Source organism: Astyanax mexicanus, chromosome 19 (genome assembly GCF_023375975.1).
Source record: "Astyanax mexicanus isolate ESR-SI-001 chromosome 19, AstMex3_surface, whole genome shotgun sequence".
Lineage (NCBI taxonomy): Eukaryota > Metazoa > Chordata > Actinopteri > Characiformes > Acestrorhamphidae > Astyanax > Astyanax mexicanus.
In genome coordinates, this window is record NC_064426.1 from 20,505,773 (window position 1) to 20,526,129 (window position 20,357).

The following is a 20,357-nucleotide window of genomic DNA, read 5'->3' on the forward strand; positions in this document are numbered from 1 at the left end:
TATAATTAGTATAACGAGAGGGTGACACACCCTAGAACCACCTGTTTTACCACAGCTCTGTACAGTCTACAGATAAAAACAGGCATGTTTAACATGATATTTACTTTATTTATTGCTGTCAAGAGATATCTGACCAAGAGGGCAGCATTAAAATCATTTACACACACAACAGGGAAACAATAATAAAACAATAAACACTGATAAACCAGTGAGAGTGTAATATCACTTTAGATTAACAGCAGAATTCTGTAATTACAGACTGTGGTCCAGCTGTTTCTCTATATAGGTTATTATCCTCCCCTCACCCTGTTATTCAATTTAATGGTATGGGACCCATATGTTAAAAAAATGTTTCTTGCATTTATCATTATATCTTTATGTATTTATTATTTATTGGGGATTACACTTTTGGCCATTTTCATATATAATTATACAGCTCTGGAAACTTAATAATGTTTTTTCTTGATGGTACCAAATTGAAAACCTCTGGAATATAATCAAGAGGAAGATTGATGATCACAAGCCATCGAACCAAACTGAACTGCTTGAATCTTTGCACCAGAAGTGGCATAAAGTTAAAAGCAGTGTGTAAGACTGGTGGAGAAAAACATGCCAAGATGCATGAAAACTGTGATTAAAGACCAAATATTGATTTCTCAACTCTTCTCATTCAACATTTTTATTTTTTTTATGCATTTTCTACATTTTAGATTATCATTAAAGACATGAAAACAATTAAGAGACACATATGGAATTACGTACTTCAATATGCTGAGAAAACTATTGCAGGTGACTCTACCTCATGAAGACACTGAGATGAAAATACCAAGAGTGTGCAGATCTGTCCTCAAAGCTAAATGTGGTCGTAAAAAATATTACGCTTGTGGTTGTGCAGGTGAGTGTTTAAGTGGAAGTAAAAATACCTCCAGGTCAATTCCAACACCAGCAGTTTTATTAAATAATCGAAAACAAAATGGGTCAAAATCTGATCATAGACACAGGACTCTACACCAGTTAATACTTGCCGTTTTAACCAGCAGGGCATTCTAAAGCCCCAGCAGCATTGCTGACCCAAAATGGCTTCCCTTTTTAGACGTCCCCATAGGTGTTGCTACCTGCCCTTTTATACCTGTAGCTCCGCCCCTTCTTCAATTGGCCTATACCATTACTACAGGGTAGTGGTACCTTAAAGGTATACACACACATTTATATACAAATACATCCATTAATGCTGACATTATTTACACCACATTTACATACAGATTTTGGACATATCACTAGATGGTAAGTATTAACTCCCCTTCTTGTTAGAACAAAAATGTGTTAACATGGCCGCCATTCCACAGGAACCCCCCAAGGACAACAACCAGGTAAGTATATTTAGTCTATTTTTACACCCACTGGCAAGTGGCTAGTCTTCTGCCATCATCACAGTGGTCCTTATAAGAATTTAAGGCCTAAAACATATTCTTGTTTGTTTAACACTTTGTTTACAAAGTAATTCCTCACGTGTTCCTGTTTTTAATATAGTCTTCAATATTACATTTCCAATGTATAAAATCATTAAAAAGAAAAACAGGTACTGTATGTTATAAAAATATATATTTCAATTTATTTTAGGTCCCATATATTCAGCCATTTGTTTTATATGGACTAATGTATAAATTGTAAACTAGTGATGAACTTGTTAAGGATAAATAAAATGATACTATGCATTTAGATCATTGTTTATTTATATATTATTTATTTCTTTTTGATAACACACTGTAAGTGTGACTCAGGAAAAGGGAAAGCGAGAATGTAAAGTGAAAGCTGAAAGTGAATCTGCTGTGATTGTGTTATTGATCTGATCTCGGGGGCGTGGCTGGCTCTAAACTGTAACCCAGCCGCTCTGACTGTGTGTTTGTGCTGTTGTTAGAGGGAAAATACAGCGGTCCCCCCTCGCCGCGCGGGAATGGTATGATCCACTGTCACCTCACATACGCGCTCTACACACACACACACACAAACACGGACACAGGCGCGCGCTTAGTCAGAAAGCTGTCTATTCGCTGTTGTTGTCTGACGCGTGTTTAATGCAGTAAACTTGCTAAAACTGGAGTGAAGTGTCTTCTTTTCTGCTGAAAACAACTGTTACCTTTCTTTTCTGGTTATTTACCCTGCCGTAGATAGAACCAGTGGACATTTTAAGGCTGGAGTTTCTCGGACTGGAGCGAACTGCTCTGTGTAATAATACCCACTTTTACTTCATTTGGTTTCTTTCATTTCCACACGAACCACGAACGACTCATCAACCTAAATAACCCTTCACTGTTACATAGCCAGTATTGCTAATTTATTAATTTATTTTTTTATCGCTAGATTTAGCAACATTTGAGAACCATGTAACAATTTTTTTTAAAGGGAGTAAAAAAAAAAAAAATCACCCCAACTCACTCATACATGCTTAAACAGTGAAATTTATCCTACTTTATTTCCATTATTGAAGACTTTTGTGATGAATTAATACATGTAGGCAGTTAATTAATCTAACAAACTCATCAATTTAGGGACTTTTGAGAACCTTGATTTATTAAGTAAATAGAAGAAACTCCCCTAACTCACTCAGATGTGAAAGTGCAAGAACAGTTTACTTTCTCCTAACTAGACATATTCTCTGTTTTTCAGGAGTTAAGGACATTTTGGGTCCCTTAAATAATTCTAAAGAAATTAAGCATTAAGGGACTTTGATGGGCGTAATAGAATACTTTGATTAATACTTTGATAGACTTAATAGAATACTTTGATTAATTTAGGGAACGTTTAAGGGTTTATGATTTCTCTTAAAAAGGCATCTTTTTTACACTGATCTTTAAGGGATTGTTAAGAGCAATCTTAAGGGAAACAAATTACTTAAGGTGATTTATGCAACCGAGCACTTATGATTAAGGTTAGGGTTTGGGTCTCTTAAATAGTTTTAAGCGAATAGACAGTTAAGGGACTTTATGCAACACTTAAGGAATTATTTAAGGCAACCTTTAAGGGTATCTCTTAAGAAAACCTTTAGAAAACACATATTTAAAAAAAAAAAACGTTTATATTTAAAAGTAAAAAAGTAAAAAATAAATCACCGTAACTCACTCAGATGTTAACATGCATGTGTAATCAGTGAGATTTCTCTTACTTTATGTTTAGTTCATTTCCATGGACATTCCTAGCTTATGAATTAATAAATGTAGGCTGTATAGCTAATCAATCTTAAAAATTTAACCAGTTAGGAACTTTTGAGAACCATTTAACCTAATATTTAACTTATTAATACTTAACTTATTAAGTGAGTGAAAGAAATCCCCCTAAATTACTCAGATGTGAACGTAGATGTTTAAACAGTGATGTTTCTCCTGCTAGACATATTCTCTGTTTTTCAGGAATAAAGGGGACATTTTGGTTCCCTTAAATAATTCTAAGGGAATTGAGCATAAAGGGACTTTGAAGGACTTAATGCAACACTTACAGGAATACTTTGATATACATTAAGGGGAACATTTAAGTGTTTGACAATTTTTTTTTTTACACTTCTTTAAGGGATTGTTAAATGCAATCTTAAGGGAAACAAATTTTGGTGTTTTATGCAACCGAGCAATGAGGGTTACGGTGAGGTTTTAGGTCTCTAAATTCATTCTAAAGAAAACAGACAGTTAAGGAACTTTTTAGATCGCATTTAAGGCTTTTTTTTTTGCAACAAACTGATCTTTAAGAGATTGTTAGGGGCAATCTTAAGATAAACAATCCATATGGGGAGTTTTATGCAACCTGGCACAGATCCTAGAGTCCTCGGGGAATGATGTCCTATCGAAAGTGAAAGTAAATGCCTGAGGGTGGAATATCCCAGGTTTTTTCCTTTCCTTCAGGAAGCGGAGAGAGAGAGGGGGGAGGGAGAGAGGGAGGGGTTGTTTAAGGTGGGTGTGTGCAGCTGTGTGTTAAAAAAAAAAACCTGGCCGTGATCTGAGAGCAGAGGCGAAATTGCTGCAGAAGCGTAGAAGAGTGTGCGTGAGGAGGAGCGCAGTGCAACTGGGGGATTTTTTCTGGACAGTAGGGGGCTTCCTTCCGGCTCACGCTCAGGATAAAGGCGCGAGGCATCAAGAGCGAAAGTAAAATGAGTGAAGAGCTCGAGGACAGCAGATTGGGGGGGTGTGTGCACATCTGCTGAAATACAGCGAGCTGGATTCAGTGAACGCAGGCGGATAATTACAGCGGAACAGAGAGAGAGACAGAGAGAGAGAGAGAGCACGAGGCTGAATGGAGCTGTGCGCTCATCTGGAGGAAGAGCTGCTGCTGACTGTGTGGAGGTATTGCTGCTACCGCTTTACTTACTGCTCAGCTCGACCTGTGGAGGGGAACAGAACAGAAAACTGGGAGCCTTAATGAAGCCTCAGCGCGCGCGGAGAGAGGCTACAGCACGTGCCGCTGTCTGTAAAACCTCTTAAAGCTTTTTAAAATGTAATTTTATTGAAAGGGGGTGGGGCTCTGCACAACACCTGGATTAGTTTAGCTGGAAAGTTCCGTTTACGTCATTTTTATAATGAAGGCTACTGCATGCTTTAAAATGAGCTCTTCATTCAAATTATATTTTTTAATGTTGACTAAAAAAAACATTTATTTAACATTGCAAAAACAGGCATATATGGTTAGTGCTGGAATTGACGAGGTTGAGTCAACGTTCATTGGCCGGTTTTAAATTGTTGTGGCTCTTTTGTAATGCTTTTATGTGAAAAGGTGCTTCAAAAGAATAATTAAATAGTATACAAACGAGGTCAAATAAAAAAAATAAATAAAAAACGTGTCCAGACATGCCCAGAATTAGTGCACCAGACTCTAGACTCTAGAAAAACTGATCATAGTACAAATAAGTAATAAGTTGTTTGGGAAAAATGAGCGCGCGTATCTTAGCTTATCTTAACATGGAATGTTATGATCCACTTTAGGGGCGCTTACAATCGTATCGCAATATTATTCATTCAGGCAGAGATACTGCATTTTTTGTAGTATTAAACATTATATGTAATAAGTATAATTAAATATTTTGAACCCCCCCCCCCCAAACTATTGTTTTTACCCCTTTGGGGGGGGTTGAAGTCTTAATTGGAGGGCTGACCCCCCCAATACCCCCGTAATTCGGACCCTGGTTGGAATATCCTGAGCTCCACAAAGAAACCTCCTAATGAAGCTGTGAGCAGCAGTGAGGCGTGTTTTAGTTGATCTGATCAGTGTGTTTCAGGTCTTTTAGAAACATGATCTCTCTGTCTCTCTCTTTTTTTGCATGCTCTGCATCCAGCAACTGGCTCACAGGACCATGAGGATATGACCTTGGATGGTTACCAAAAAGACGTGATGCGCAACAAAACTTGGACATGCTGGATTTTTTTTGCTGTGAGTTTTTAATCACTGTTTTATCTTCTTTCACGACTTCCCTTAAATACATTGTAAAAAAGTTAGATTAATCCCAGTCTGTTAATTTGGCAATTCAGTAAAAACAAAACAAAAAAAACACCCAATTTGTTGTTTTTTATTGTTAATTTTTAATTATTTAAATTAAATTAAACATACCATTTTATCAAACAAATGCGTTTGTGAAAGTCTTATATTGTTGTAGCTCACACTTCTTAAAGGATAATATTTACTTACTAAATAAATTAATGGAAACATTGTATAATATTTTTATTTACTTGAAACAAAAAAAACATTAAACTCAACAGTGCAAATATCAAACAGTGCATGTATGTGTAAACTATATGACATTCCAGATTTTGAGCTTTTAAAAATAAAATGTGTATTTAAATGTAAATAAAAGAATCAGTGTTAATTTGGCTGAATAAAATTATATTTATATTTGTGGTGACAGTTTTAAATGTATTGTATTAATCACCACAATTCATGATTTATTTATTTTTTTTAAATGCTGGTAGCTACCTGTACTGTTGGGAGGGAGACTGGAAGACTAGATTTAGACAGGACTGTATTATGATATCTCAGGGTAGTTTTAATTAATGTTTTTTTTATGAGAATAGTGTTCTGAGTTACTGAGTTTATAGATAGAGACAGAGAGAGTGGGTGAAAGAGAGACAGAGTCTTCAGCAAAGTGATGCGGTGTCGACTGTTTGGAGGAAAGTGAAGCATATGTGAAAGAAGCAGATGGCTCGATAGGTAGTTAGCTTGCTGGTTTAGCCTACCAGCCACCAGCTCCTGGCTCGGACCTATCAGAATGGGGACATCCTTAATAATGTTGGTTGATGGTTGGTTTTAGATGGTCTAAGCTAATCTTTGATGGTTGATGGTTGAAAAGCTGGTCATCCAGGTGAAAACATATACCCTATATTCTAACTGGTTAACCAGCTCTTCAGCAGCATAGTATATGTTGTATTTGATTTTGGTAATGATTGGTCATGATGATCATCCAGTTTGGCGATGCTGGTCATGCTGGTCAACAAACTTCAACAAAAAAATTCCGCTGGTCAAACAGCTTAATCCACTTGACCAGCTTGAACTGGTGATTAAACGCTGTGTAAGATGTTTAGTATGTGGCTGCTCCCCTTGAATTTGTTTGCTGTTTATTATAACCCATTTGCAGGTTAGAACACAATGTCAGACTCCTGATCATGGAGGGCTGAGGTGTTGATACGATTTAAACTTGATTTCCTGAGTCTCCTGACACGCAAACAGTTTAAACTTTAGACATTTCTGTGTCTAAACAGGTTAATTTATTCAAAACTGTGTTCTCGTGGAGTACCAACTGCCTCTCATCAAGTGTGATAAGTTCAAGTGCTAGTCAGAAGCCTCTCACATGTATATTAATATTTTTATTGAAATATTTTTATTCTAAACTCCCGAAGACACGCCCATTTGAATTACTACAGTACCTGCTTCATTAGTCCATGGGGTGGCGCTAATCAAATGCATAGGGTAAACCTGCTGTGAAGAATATTTGTTGTAAAATACTGTGAAACTGATACCAACAAATACATAATACAAAAGTGTTTTGCTTATTTATTAGTATGTTATTCTCTTCAGTAACAGGTACTGTGAGGTATAGTATTGTCTTGCGATATATCAAGTATTTGCAGTATCACAGTCATATTATCGTTATCATGGGTTTTAATCTGCAGAAGAAAGTATAAACAGCAAACAAACTAAGGGGGAGGAGCAACAGGCCAAATATGTTGCATAATAATGAATCAATTTCATGTTTTTAAGGCACTTTAAATTTAGAAAAATTTAAGACACAGTATCTCTGGAAGGTTTGTTACATTTTCTTTTGCTAAACAAATCCAGCTTTCATATTAATTTTAAGGGGTAAGGGTTTAATCAATACTGTTGATGTAATTTCCCTTCTGTCTTAAATTATTAATACATAAATGTCTTTCATATGTGTATGACAAATGTAACCGTGTCTAATGGCAGTGTAGTGATTTATTTCTTTGAGTGAATTGCAGATCCCTGCTCTGGTTCTGTTTGGCAATAAAATGCATGTAGATCATGCAAAAAAAATCTCCAAAATGGCAGTTTAATTGGATATTTAAAAATTTTGTGGAAATCAATATAAAACGTTTTCCCAGGGCATTTTGAAATATTGGTCTTGGTCATGAAATTTGGACACTGTAAAAAAAAAAAACATCTGCTAGATTCACATTATGTCTGAAATTCAGAAAATGCAGAAATGTAAATAAAAGGCCTTTGTATGAAACAATGATACATTTTATTTATTTTCTACAAAATTAATACTTGCACATATTGTTTCACATTGTCTTGCATATTTAATCAATAAGAGTGATTAAGTTTTTGTGTGCTTAAAGTAATTTTGAAACTATTTGGGATTTTAATGCACATTTTAGACAAAGGTACCGTTGCTGTCTAGTGACAAACAAGTATTTCCATTTTTGTTGAGTTTTAGTTTACTGCATTTAAAAACACAAACTGTCTCTTACACTGTATCACAATTTCATGAAGAATGGAACAAAAGTAGTTCTTCAGAATGACTTAAAAAACTGTAACTGTTTTAGACATACATGTTTTTCATTGGACAGCGAAAATAATTATTTGCTGAATTTAACATACACTAAATATACAAAAATAACTGTATCTACTATCTATAGAAGGCTTTCTACTTCTGGTGCATTGTTTTGAGGCTTTTTATTGCACTCAATGACCATGACCTTAGTGAGGACAGGATGTTGGATGGTCACCACCTTACTATTATTCCAGAGAACACAGTTTCACTACTCTACAGCTTAATGCTGGGGGGCTTATTACTTCTCGAATGCTTCCACCTGGCATTAGGCATGATGCCAAAAGGTTAATGTTAATAATGTTAATACTGTTGTTTTGGTATTCATTTTTTACAGGGACTAGACAAGCTATTTCAGCAATAGGTGCAATTTAAAAAAGTGATGTCCACAAACATTTGAATATATTTGGATGTACTATCACTTAAAAAGATAATGCATGTCTGGCACAACTTGTAGTTAATATTTGTCCAAATATTTTACATTTGCAAAAAAAAAAATAATAAAAAATAAAAAAAATAAAAAATAAAACCTTATTTACACATTAAAATATTAGAAGTGAAAAAGTTAGAAATTTACCAAAACATATTTTGGCCATTGGTGCCAAAATTTTGCATTTGATGGTATGTATGTGCATGACTCCTAACCCAGGGCAAACACTTGATTATGTGGAAGAGGTTCCGCTATTGATTCTCACTATTGATTGATTGGTCTATACGTGTTAACCTTGTCTTTTAATATCTGTCTTCTCTGTTCACAGGGATTTGTTTTGAGCCTGGGTGTTGCTCGGGATTGCAATTTTTCATTTAAAAATCACATAGTAAGTGTCTCACTATCTTAATCCTTAAAAACTATTGCATGTCAAAGTCCAAACAGCACTTAATACATTTAATACTGACTTGATTAATCTATTAAAGGGGACATATTATTCATCTTTTTGCACAAGTTAGAATTGGTCTATGGGCTATAAAAAAAAAGATCTCACCAGCGCTATTCTTGCCAGTTTTAGTCCCTTTCAGAAAGAGCCATTTAAGCCACTTTAATGGAAATAAGCTGTTGCTGGCCAGTCCATGTATATGCTGAGAGTTTAACAAATTTACTGTTAGCTTGTACTAAATGGCAAAAAACAAACAAGCACGTTCATGCTTATACTGCAATAGAAGCACAAAACTCCTCCCTCATCTGCTGACTTGCCACGGCCAGAAGGTACAGGTTTCTTAGTCAGACGAAGTCTGGTGGCTAATCCTGCTGTATACTATCTGAGGTTCTCAACAAAATGAATGAAATGGTGTTTCTTTAACTAATCTATTGGGTAGGGCTCTGTTAAGGGTTGACACATAAGGGAGCATCCAAACGGCTCATAAACCGTATGACATCAGACTCTTTCAACTGATTTCCAGAAATGGAGGGTTTTAATAGTGTCTATATAAGAAGTCGAGATTTTTCGCACTATAAGGCACACTTAAGTGCTCCTTTATGATTCAATGTGCCATATGTATGAATTTTACCAGTCAGGTTGTAAGAAGCAGTAAAGCCACTCGGCTGAAGTACAGAGTTATACAGGAGTTTCAGTTTAGTTCTTCAGCAGTATTCGCATTAGCCGGTAAGCTCTAGCTTTTTCGCCGTTCAGAGGTGAGTATTATTGGCCTGTAGCCTGCTGCTAACCCCAGCTAGTACTGCTGAAGCAGCATTAGTATTAGCCACTAACCACGCTAATTGCTAGCCCTTTTGCTTTTCAGAGGCAAATATATTGGACTGTAGTCTGCGTGTTTACAGTGTTAAAACAAGCTACGTGGGGCGAACCACTGGCTAATATCTCCTTGGCTTACCGGAACATTCAGGGTTCCTCAGTGTAGCGTTGTCTGGTGCCTTTAGTCAGTAACCATGGCTAGCGCTAGCAGTTAGCTGTTAATGATAATATTGCTGCACCCAACTATAGTGGAAATCTGGAAATCTAAGCTTACTTTAAATAAAGATAGTGTTTTACTCACCCAAATAAACAGTTTTGAGAAGAAAAATCTTTGTAAATTAATATCCAGTGCTTGTTTGACAGTGCTTTTTTTTTTTTTACTTATTTGTGCGCCTTATAGTGCAAAAAATACGGTAAGTGGAAATACCTGGAAAGGCCTGGAAAAAGTGAGTTTTGCATAATATGTCCCCTTTACTAGAAATGTACCAAAATGACCTGGAATCACTTTGCACTGAATTACAATGAAACTATAGAGGTTTTATCCAGAGTCACTGGCAAATTCACCTGACCAGATCTTTTATAAGATGCTGGGATAAAATTAGGTTTCATTTGGATTCATTTACTTCATTTACTAATTTGAAACCTTCTCTGTAATGCTTCATCGACTGATATGTACAGGAACAGTACGAGGTATCAGTATCCCTGCACTCAAAAACAGATCTGTTTTTTCACCAATGACATAAAGTAGAGGTCACTATTAGGCGGACCACTGTCCCAATTCAGAAAACAATTCTGTCCTATGTAGATCTGCATATGCTACAGAAGCATAATGCTAGTTAGATATTATGTTTTAGACCTTGGCTTGATGAAATGTTAATGAAATATCCCTGCACACATATCCAGCAGGTCAGTTCTGCGTTCTTTAAAACATAGGACACACAATACTAGTTCCTGTCCCAAGATATTTGTTTGCATTTATTAGAGTTTGCATAAACATTAAACTTCATCCATGAAATATTTACTTTACAATAAAGTTGTTCCTGATGTTACTTTGTGTGTATTTTGTTTTGTGTTTTTTTGCAGACTGATGAATTGTTATTGGATCATTGGTTTGAGATCCGATATTTTCAGCACCCTGATGAGACAGTCAAGGTAGGATAAAACTCTAATGTCTATTTAATGTGAAATTTAGGTCATAATAAAACTTTTTTAATACACTATGTGTCCAAATGTTTGTGGACACCCCTTCCAGGGAATGCATTCATCTACTTTAAGTAGACTGGTGTTGCACAATGTACGGATTCTAGAAAATATCTCAATACTGTGTCATTAAAAATGGTACAATATTCTATTTATTTACTACCAATTCTTTAACCCAATTGGTTTGAAGTTGGATGGTGATCATTATACACTGTGTCCACACTAACAAATGATTCTTGATTTGATTCCACAAAGAACCTTGTTTGTAATAGTGATGTGTAAGTGTGAAGAACTAACAAAAGTTTGATAAACTTCACTTAAATATTCTTCACTTATTTAAAGGTACACTTCTCTATTGAACATAATTACACAGAATGCATATCTCTAGGTCCATATCTTTACCAATTAATCTTTTTTAAGTTATGATATTGTATAGAACCAAAACTGTTTTTTAAGAGCCAATTCATTACCTCTAATTCTTAAACATTTGAAGCACCTTTAATTTTAGGAATTTGGGAATGATTTCAGTAATTAATGTAATTTAATGCTGGAGCTCTTTGGACCCTCACTCAGCACAACATTAAAAACAGGCATGATTCTGTACTAGAAATCATGGCATTGACTCAGGAACACTTTCAGAAATCACTGTCTGTAAACACAGTTCGCCAGTTGTGCAACCCACAAATATAAGTTAAAGCTGTATCATGCAAAGAAGAAGCCATTTGACAACACAATCCAGAACCAGGAGGCAGTGGCACCAGGAGGCAGTGAGACCGACAACAGTTTTTTAAAATAAAAACATTTTTACACTAATAACAGTCTTTACAATGTCATATGTTACTTTACTACATGTGAAATGCCCTGCTAAGTGCAGCCACTGACCTAGTCTTAGAGTCTCTGTAAAACGCAAAATCCACCAGAAATCCTATGTAAAACCTATAGTTACACACCGAGGTAGGTAGTCCAGGTGCAGAAAGTAAAAATGTTGTTGGCTGAGCCGCAGCAGAACCACCCAGGCAGTAGGAAAAAAAAACCCTGGGGTGGATTTCTACTTTTAACTAGTGTAAACAGAACTGTTTTAAACATACACCTACCTACATCTCAATTGTACTTAGCTGGTGGTGTTCCATAGACAAATTCTAACCATTTGTTCCTTAGCTCTGGGCATTACTGGACAAAGCATAGAATACTGATGTGTTTTTGCACAAATAACACAGGAACAAACTGCCATGCTGTTTCTAACGCTGTTAGCTTCTATTTGACAAGACGCTGACGCTGCGTGGCTTCAGCTCTGCCTGAGGGCGGTCACGAGCCAAGGTGGGCGAGGCCATTAATAATAATTCACAGGATGATGTAGACACAGTGCTTTGTAATGATCGACTCGATTTCTGAATATTTTATTTTACTAGCTACTGCAGATAATAAAGATAGTTTAAAGATAATAAAGTTTGAAGAACAGTTTCATGTGCAGCATGCATATGCAGCTCAGAGAGACCTATAGTATTTCACAAAGAAAAAGAAACAGTGCATTTTAGTGGAAGGACACCTTTGAAATGAAATAATGAATCCTCATATATTAGTTAGAAGAAAATTTTAAAATATGTGATAAAATATGGGAATTGAACAACATTTTAAAATTAAAATTCTGTGTTTGTGTGTTTTTGTTTCTTAGGACGGCTATACTCTTCTTTCCATTGTTAACATAATGTGTACCAGCTTGAAGAAGTATGGCCATGACTATGATGACCTTGAAAAAAATGAAAGTCGTAGACAGGTTACAGTGTCATACAGAATATTAGTTAATAAAATTGTAAGTATGACGCCTTTTTTATTTTTTATTTCTGGTATGCAAAAAGTTTTCTGCTCTCAATTACACAAGATTTTAAAGCTCTGTTTGTTTGTGCTTGTGTCTCACACACACACACACACACACACACGCAAACACCCACACACACACCCACTAATATCTTTATCTTTTTTGTTTTCCAGCTAAATCTTGAAAGCGAAGAGAACATTCTGCCAGCCTGTGAGAGGCATGCCTGCAACTACTCTTTCAGTAAAAGTTATATCAGCCCAGATGAGCTGGAGAAAGAGTTTCGTAAAGAATGTGCATGGAATGGAACATTGCCAGGTGTGTCTCACAAAAAATAGATCATTTTACAAAAACGTTTTTTTTTTTCCAATGCCAAAAAAACTTTAAATTACTTGAAATCATGAGAAAAATTAGAACATTTACATAAGGTACCAAAAGTCAAAGTCAAAAGTCTGGATACAGCTTCTCATTCAATGTTTTTTTTCCCCTACATTATAAATGAATACTGAAGTCTTTTAGACTATGAACACATAAGGAATAATTTATGTTAAACAAACCAAAACACTGTGAAGCTTTTAGATGCTCTTATCTGGGATGTCTTTAACTTATCCTGTACATCAGAGTTAACTTTTGGTCCTCCTTGGGCCTGATGAGACCCAGTTTAATCATAACGTTTTTATGGTCTTTGCGACTGCACTTGAGCATCATTTTAAAATGCGTGACATTTTACGGATTGACTGACTGATTTTCTAAAGTATTTTTTTCTTTACTTAGTTGTGTAGCTCTTGTCATAATATGGATTTGAACATTACTCAAATAGAGCTACCTCTTCACAACTTTACAACTGATGCTCTCAAACACATTAAGAAGACAAGAAATTTAAGTAATTAACTCTTGACAAGTTAACTTAATTCAGCTGTTAACTGAAGGCCATTCCAGGTGACTCTACCTCAGAAAGCTGGCTGAGAAAATCCAGTCAAGATGTGCAAAAACTTTCATCTAAGCAACAGATAAATAAACGTGTTCTGGTTTGTTTAACATTTCCTTGTTAATAATATAAATAATTGTAAATAATTCCATGTGTCCAAACATTTGACTGGTTCTATGTATGTATGTACGTATATTACAAATCACTCAGTTCAGCTGTGTAAAACTCTTAAACTCTTTCTTTTTCTCTCCCCGTTTCTTTTATTATTAGCTTGTCCATCACCACAGAGTAAGTAATCTTTTATTTGATTAGTAGCATATTTCTTTTGTTGGCACATTGCCTGGTAAAATTCTGCTGATTAGGGCTTTTGAAGGTGTTTTTTTATTACCACGCACAGTAGACTGCCCTTCACACTTAGTGTCACACTTGGTAAATCTGAGCGAGATGGTTAATCTTTCATTAGGTTTTAATATTTTAGGGATTTTTTTTTTCTTTTTTTTCTTTTTTCACAAAATATGGTGATGCTACTGCAGTCTGTTGTGATTTTACTAATAAGAATAATATGAAATAACTGGTATTTCCTAAAGAAACGCACAAAAAAACTTTGTTTCTTTAGTTCCCACTGCCAGATATGTGATATGTGGTTGCTATATGGTGTTACCAAGTGGTTGCTTGGCGTTCAGTGTGCTAGGTTGGTGCTATGCCATTGGCACAGTGATTGGTACTTCTGCGTCAAACCTACGTAGACCCTACTCCACAGCTTACGCCATAGCGCAGCACAGACAGCCACAGCTGTGATTGGACCACTGAGCCTCATGTTCCCGCCTTTGAGGTTTAAACTGCAGAGCGATTCACACAGAAGTATAAACCAGAAATTGTTGGTAGCAGTGGTTGGAAGTTGTTGGGTGGTTGCAATATGTGGTTGCTAAGCTCCTAATAGGTGGTTGCCACTGTATTCCAGCTTTTTTGGAAGGAACATAATGCCTGCACAGTTAAAATGGTGACCACTGCCAGACAGTCAATAGATTATTGGTATGATGTATGTTTGCTTGGTGTCTATTAGTGGTAGGCAGAATGGAAAAATAAAATGTATATCGCACTATGTTTCAAGATTCTGACGGTTTTGTGGTACATCACAATATTTTGATTATTATTTTATTCATTTATTTATTGCCTTTTTTGCATGACAGGGCTTTAAAATAGGTTTGTGGCTTTAAATAAAATGATGCTATAAAACATTTAGGCTTTCAATTAGGGCTTTGATTATTATTGGGTTTATTTTGTCCCACAATATATGAAGAAATCAGACACCTTTAACACAGCTTCCTTTTCAAAACTAAACAATTTAAATAGTTCCATAAAAAAATAAATGGACCTAAAATACTTAATGTTTAAGTATTTAAATATATATTTCTCAAAAGCTCTATTGCACAAGTAAAACACAAGTTTAATATCAGTTCACAATATATTATTTTTAAAGCCATTAGAGGCATTACAGTATTAAAATCAGCTACAATTCCCTTCTTTCTCCAGTTAACAAATGCATTCAGTTCAGTGTATTATTTAAAAATATCCTTCAAGCTTCAGTATTAATATATTTAAAAGGGCTGTAGTTACTGCTCACCTGGTATCCAGTGTTTTAGGGAGTTTTATCTCTTGTCCGAGCAATTCCATTCCTCTCACTTCAGTCACTCCAGTGTGTTTGTTAGCTTGTTATGCTAACTGGCTAGTGTTAGCTGTAGCTGTATCTGCTTCATTGGCTGTGCTGTTCTACACAGTGCTCCGCAGCATCTCTAGTGGTATGGCAGTATGAGAAAAAAGCATATCAGTTTTATTTTTTTCTCCGATACACCGGATGAACCGGTATATCGCACAGCACTAGGGTCTACTATGGTGGTGTTGGGTGTTTGCTAGGAATTTACTATGTTTTTGCAATGTGGTTACCACCACAAGTTGTTGCTGTTGCTAAGTGGGCACTGGGTGGTTGCTATGAGCTTGATAAGCAGTTGCTATGGTATCCCAGGTTGTTACTTTATGCCATTTCTGGTGCAAAAATTAATCCATCTTCCTCTTGATTAAATTTCACAGGTTTTCAATTTGGTAAAATCAAAGAAAATTCCTCATTTGGTCTCTTATTTTTTACAGAGCTGTATAGTCTAACAGTATAACATTAGTGCTCACAGGATGCTGCCCACTCCTTGTAAAAGAATAGTGTATATAAGTATATATTTTTTAAAAGTATACTTAACATGGAAAAGTACACACCTAAAAAAAACATGTACTTAAATGCATATTACATGTAATATTTTGGAACAGCTTATGGCAACTTAAGTATAAGTATATTTCAATTGTTATAAAAGCTATATTTAATTGTGTGAACCTAAGTAGATTTAAGTATGCGTTTTTTTAAACACCCTTTTTAATACACTTGAAGTATATAACACATTGTGTACACCTTAATGCAACTAGAAAAAAGCAGTATTTAATGCCACTATATATACACTATTTTATTTCAACATAATAGATAATTTAAAGCATATTGCTTAAAAATACATTTTATGGAAATACAGAGAAAGTACATTTAATGTGTATTTTCATTAAGTATGTTAAATGCACTTTTAGTATTATTTACCAAATTTGAACATTCTTGCTCCTATATGATCAGTGCAGCTGAAAAAAAATATATAATGGATGTAGAATCAAGAGAAGGTGGACATGTTGAGCTTGATCGGTGTAAATATATATATATATATATATTTTTTTTTTTTTGTTCATGTCATTTAGCTACATCTCCTTCACCATCACAAGTCAGCCATGCAACATCTACACCTTCACCTACCAGTAAGTTGTGTATCACCATTTCTTCATTAAATGCTTTAGGTTCTAGGCTGATTTCGTTGTTAGCTTGGCTTGTGCTGTCTGTGTCTATGGCCGTTTCTCAAGTCTGGACTTCTGAACTTGGTCAGTACGGACGACTCACGTTCGACTCACGAGTGCATACTACAGAGGATGGAAGGACGCAGGATTTTTATTCTTTTATTGAAACAGCTGCAAACTTCATGACCTCAACCTCTCAGGGGAGTGGAAAGCGTTTTTCTGAAAACGTAGGAGTGTGTTTACATAGCCACTCCCTTAACCAATAAACCACATCTCTGAAGTGTAAACCACTACATTCTCTCCTAAAAATAACATTAAACATTATTTTATCACACAGGAGTACTATTTTCAATTCATTGATAGGCTTATGTACTTTTGTCTCTGCTGACATTGGCAGAAATAAAATCAGGAATAGTTTTAAAATAAACTTTTATTTTGAAAGCGCGCCAAAATCTGCATCCCCGGCAGAAAAAAATTTCCTCCTCACAGGAGGAGCTTCAGGTGACACGTTTCTTTTTCCTTATTTCTTACAAGTCAGCATATCTTAAAACCGTATCTTGGGTATTTCCATTCGGCACAACACTGGATTTACACGTGAGGTCCGATGCAAGGTTTCTAGAGAATGTCTTGTTCTACTAACAGACTAGGAGTCTTTGCGTTATCTAACGTTTATATTAACTTAAAAATTTCTGTAAAATGTAAAGTTTAATTCTTTTTTTAAAAAAGGAAACCATTGTAAGAAGTGCTCTCAGTAGACAAAATTAAAAACATAGGACACACCACTAGTGATTTAAAAAAAAAATAAACAGTGGAGAAAACGTAAATATACAACAGAATTGACATGCCAAAAATAAATAAATACATAATAAAAACCAAATCTGTTGTTATTATTTTAATGATTAGGTGATAACTGACAGTTTTTGTCATATGTATATAATTCAGACATTGCACGCGTAATTGTTTTTAACAACAGTAAATATAATTTGGAGTAACATGTTTAGGTTGTAAGTCACCTTTGGTTGGATTTAACTAATAATAAACAGAAGTGATTAACTGTAAGTGTGATTAACTGTAATTCCGCAAATGTTTACAGGGTGGACTTATATATAGAGTGGGCTTTGATTGATTAATTTTAGGAAATGTGTCCCCGCAGCCCCACAAAACAAGCCCACTCCTACGTCTTTCTCTGCCGATACTGCTGCGAGGTGCATTCTGGGATGTCTGACCGTAAGAAGTCCACACAAGTCACTTTCTCTTTTGTAACGGTACAGAAAATTTGTGGTTCTGTACGTTTTTTGATACGGTTTAGTGCAGGGGTGAAGTCACGGCCACAGACTCTGTAATAAAACAAATAATGAAATATACCACTTATAATAATACGTTTTCCTGATTACTTTCATTTACACACCATTTAACTTGACTTACTATATTTATCTTCGACAGTGTTGTGTAAACTAAGATTGATGTTTCATTTCATGATGTCTCATAATATTAAACTCCTTAATTACGGCAACTTTTACACTCTTTGGCCTGTTTTTCTGCACCGCAACTGCGCACCCTCTCCACTTTTTGACTCTTTGGCCCGTTTTTCTGCACTACATCTGCTCACTCTCTCCGCTTTTAGACCATCTGGCCCGTTTTTCTGCGCTACAACTGCACACCCCTTCCGCTTTTAGACTCTTTGGTCCGTTTTTTTTGCGCTACAACTGCGCACCCCCTCTGCTTTTAGACTCTTTGGCCCGTTTTTCTGTGCTAGAACTGCACTTTCTCCGCTTTTAGACTCTTTGGCCCTTTTCTAACACATAGTGTTCAAACTTTGAATCTAACATTATAAAAACTTGCTGAGCAGCGGGCCAAATTTCATTCTATTTCTAAAATACCTCGCAGGCCACTCCAAAAAAAGAAACGGGCCGCAAATGGCCCGCGGGCCAAAGTGTGGACACCCCTGGTTTAGTGGAAAAAATAAAGAGACTGGGCATTCCGAATAGCCTCATAATAATAATGGAACTTCATTATAACCATGTTTTACACTCCTCTATGTTTATAAAAGTTTACAGTAGGCTCCAAACTAAAAAATATAGATTTTTCTTTGAAATTACTTCAGTAATGGCTTGGGGTCTGTCTGATCTCACATCTAAAGCAGCATGAATAAGTAGTTGGCAGCGCAGACACACTGTCTTTGTTCGGTCCACATGCTCTCCAGCCCTGCTGTGGTTTACAGACAAAAGCTCAAAAGCTCAGATTGAGAAACGGCTTGTGTGTTTGTGAAGAGGGATTGTTGGATTTCCTCCAAAATAGTTTTCCTTTCAGGGCCTCCACTTTTGCAAATTTTTGCCCGCAGCTACTGTATCCAGTGCTGCTATAAAATCAGAATCATGCACTCATTATAGTGGCTCAGATTAGTACGCTACAGATGCTTCACTTTCTATTAATGTAGTTTTTATTAAAGATCCACATCCTTTAAACACTGCTTACTGCCCTATCTGATTTTATTGTATTTATTTTTGTTTCATTTTTCAGATTCACCAACATCTACTCCATCTCATACTACCACCCACCAAAGCACGAGTAAGTTCCTCCACACTGTTTGTTTATATGCGGTCAGTCAGGCAATGGCCATTTTATGACTGGACCCTAATTCACTTTCAATATTAATTACAATAAAATATAAATAATCAATAATTGAGTTGGTTTGTAAACACATTTCCACATTAAGGTACACAATTTAAAATTTACAGCATCCGCCACTGATTGTGAGTCATTACAGTGCACATTAAATTAATTGCCAAATGAATTTTTCAGAAGTGTTTAAGTACAGACCTCCATTGTAGGCATTCTTGGTAGCTTTCCCCTGACTTTTAAAATAACTGTCATTAATATCTATATTGAAATTATATTGTATCAACTGAAATTGAGAAATATATTGTGATAAAACAAAATTGTAGTTGCTCAGGTGTTGCAGTGGTATAGTTGTTGGTTGCTTAGGTTGTGGTTGTTTAGGGTTTTGCCAGGCCGTTGCCAAAGTGTTGCAGTGAAATATGTGTTGGTTGCTAAGGTGTTGCTAGGTAGTTCCTAAAGAGATGCAGTGGTATAGTCGTTGGTTTGATTAGGTTGTGGTTGTTTAGGGTTTTGCTAGGCCGTTGCTAAAGTGCAGCAGTGATATAGGCGTTGGTTGCTAAGGTGTTACTAGGTAGTTGCTTACGGCTTGCAGTGGTATAGTTGTTGGTTGCTTAGGTTGTGGTTGCTAAGGTTTTGCTAGGCTTTTGCTTAAGTGTTGCAGTGATATATAGGTGCTGTTTGCTAAGGTGTTGCTAGGTAGTTGCCAAAGTGTTGCAGTGATTTAGGTGCTGGTGTGTGGGAGAGCTGAACATTCCACCATTTATTTATTTGGGAAAATATGAACGACAATTTTACGAAAATCATAAATTGTTTCAAAAACCATAAATCATTAAACTATTCTACTTGTTCTACTAGGGACGCATGATGATATCAGAAATATATCAGTATATAATAATGTTTTTGGATGCTCAATGTACGCATGTCACTGCATTTATCTAAAAGCTGTATACAGGCAGATGATTTTAAGACTGACATTAAAAATTGCAGGTTTAGTGACAAAAAAGGGTTGAATAATAAACAAAGTAAATAATAAATAAATAATGAATAAAGTAAAACTTACTGCAATCACACTAATTAGCAACACAATCTGAAGTAATACAATTTATTTGTCCTTCCACTTAGGAACAACGACATCATTGTCATCACAACCCAGGAATATGACCTCCCCATCTGCATCTAACGGTAAGGAAT

At 35.7% G+C, this 20,357-nt stretch overlaps 1 protein-coding gene across 3 annotated transcripts in view; it reads left to right on the forward strand.

Annotated features, from left to right (window-relative positions):
• The first annotated feature begins 3,997 nt into the window (after positions 1–3,997).
• LOC103025085 (uncharacterized) overlaps positions 3,998–20,357 on the forward strand; it is a 28,458-nt gene continuing 12,098 nt past the window's right edge. For 2 of the 3 annotated variants that reach the window (XM_049468241.1, XM_049468244.1), the window contains exons 1-10: positions 3,999–4,328; positions 5,315–5,409; positions 8,800–8,859; positions 10,813–10,881; positions 12,602–12,739; positions 12,919–13,060; positions 13,941–13,958; positions 16,455–16,511; positions 19,068–19,115; positions 20,289–20,348. In XM_049468241.1, coding sequence (XP_049324198.1) covers positions 5,341–5,409; positions 8,800–8,859; positions 10,813–10,881; positions 12,602–12,739; positions 12,919–13,060; positions 13,941–13,958; positions 16,455–16,511; positions 19,068–19,115; positions 20,289–20,348 — 661 coding nt within the window. In that variant the 5' untranslated portion in view covers positions 3,999–4,328; positions 5,315–5,340. Of the gene's footprint in view, positions 4,329–5,314; positions 5,410–8,799; positions 8,860–10,812; positions 10,882–12,601; positions 12,740–12,918; positions 13,061–13,940; positions 13,959–16,454; positions 16,512–19,067; positions 19,116–20,288; positions 20,349–20,357 lie in introns of all 3 variants that reach the window. The other variant, XM_049468243.1, reaches the window with a different exon arrangement.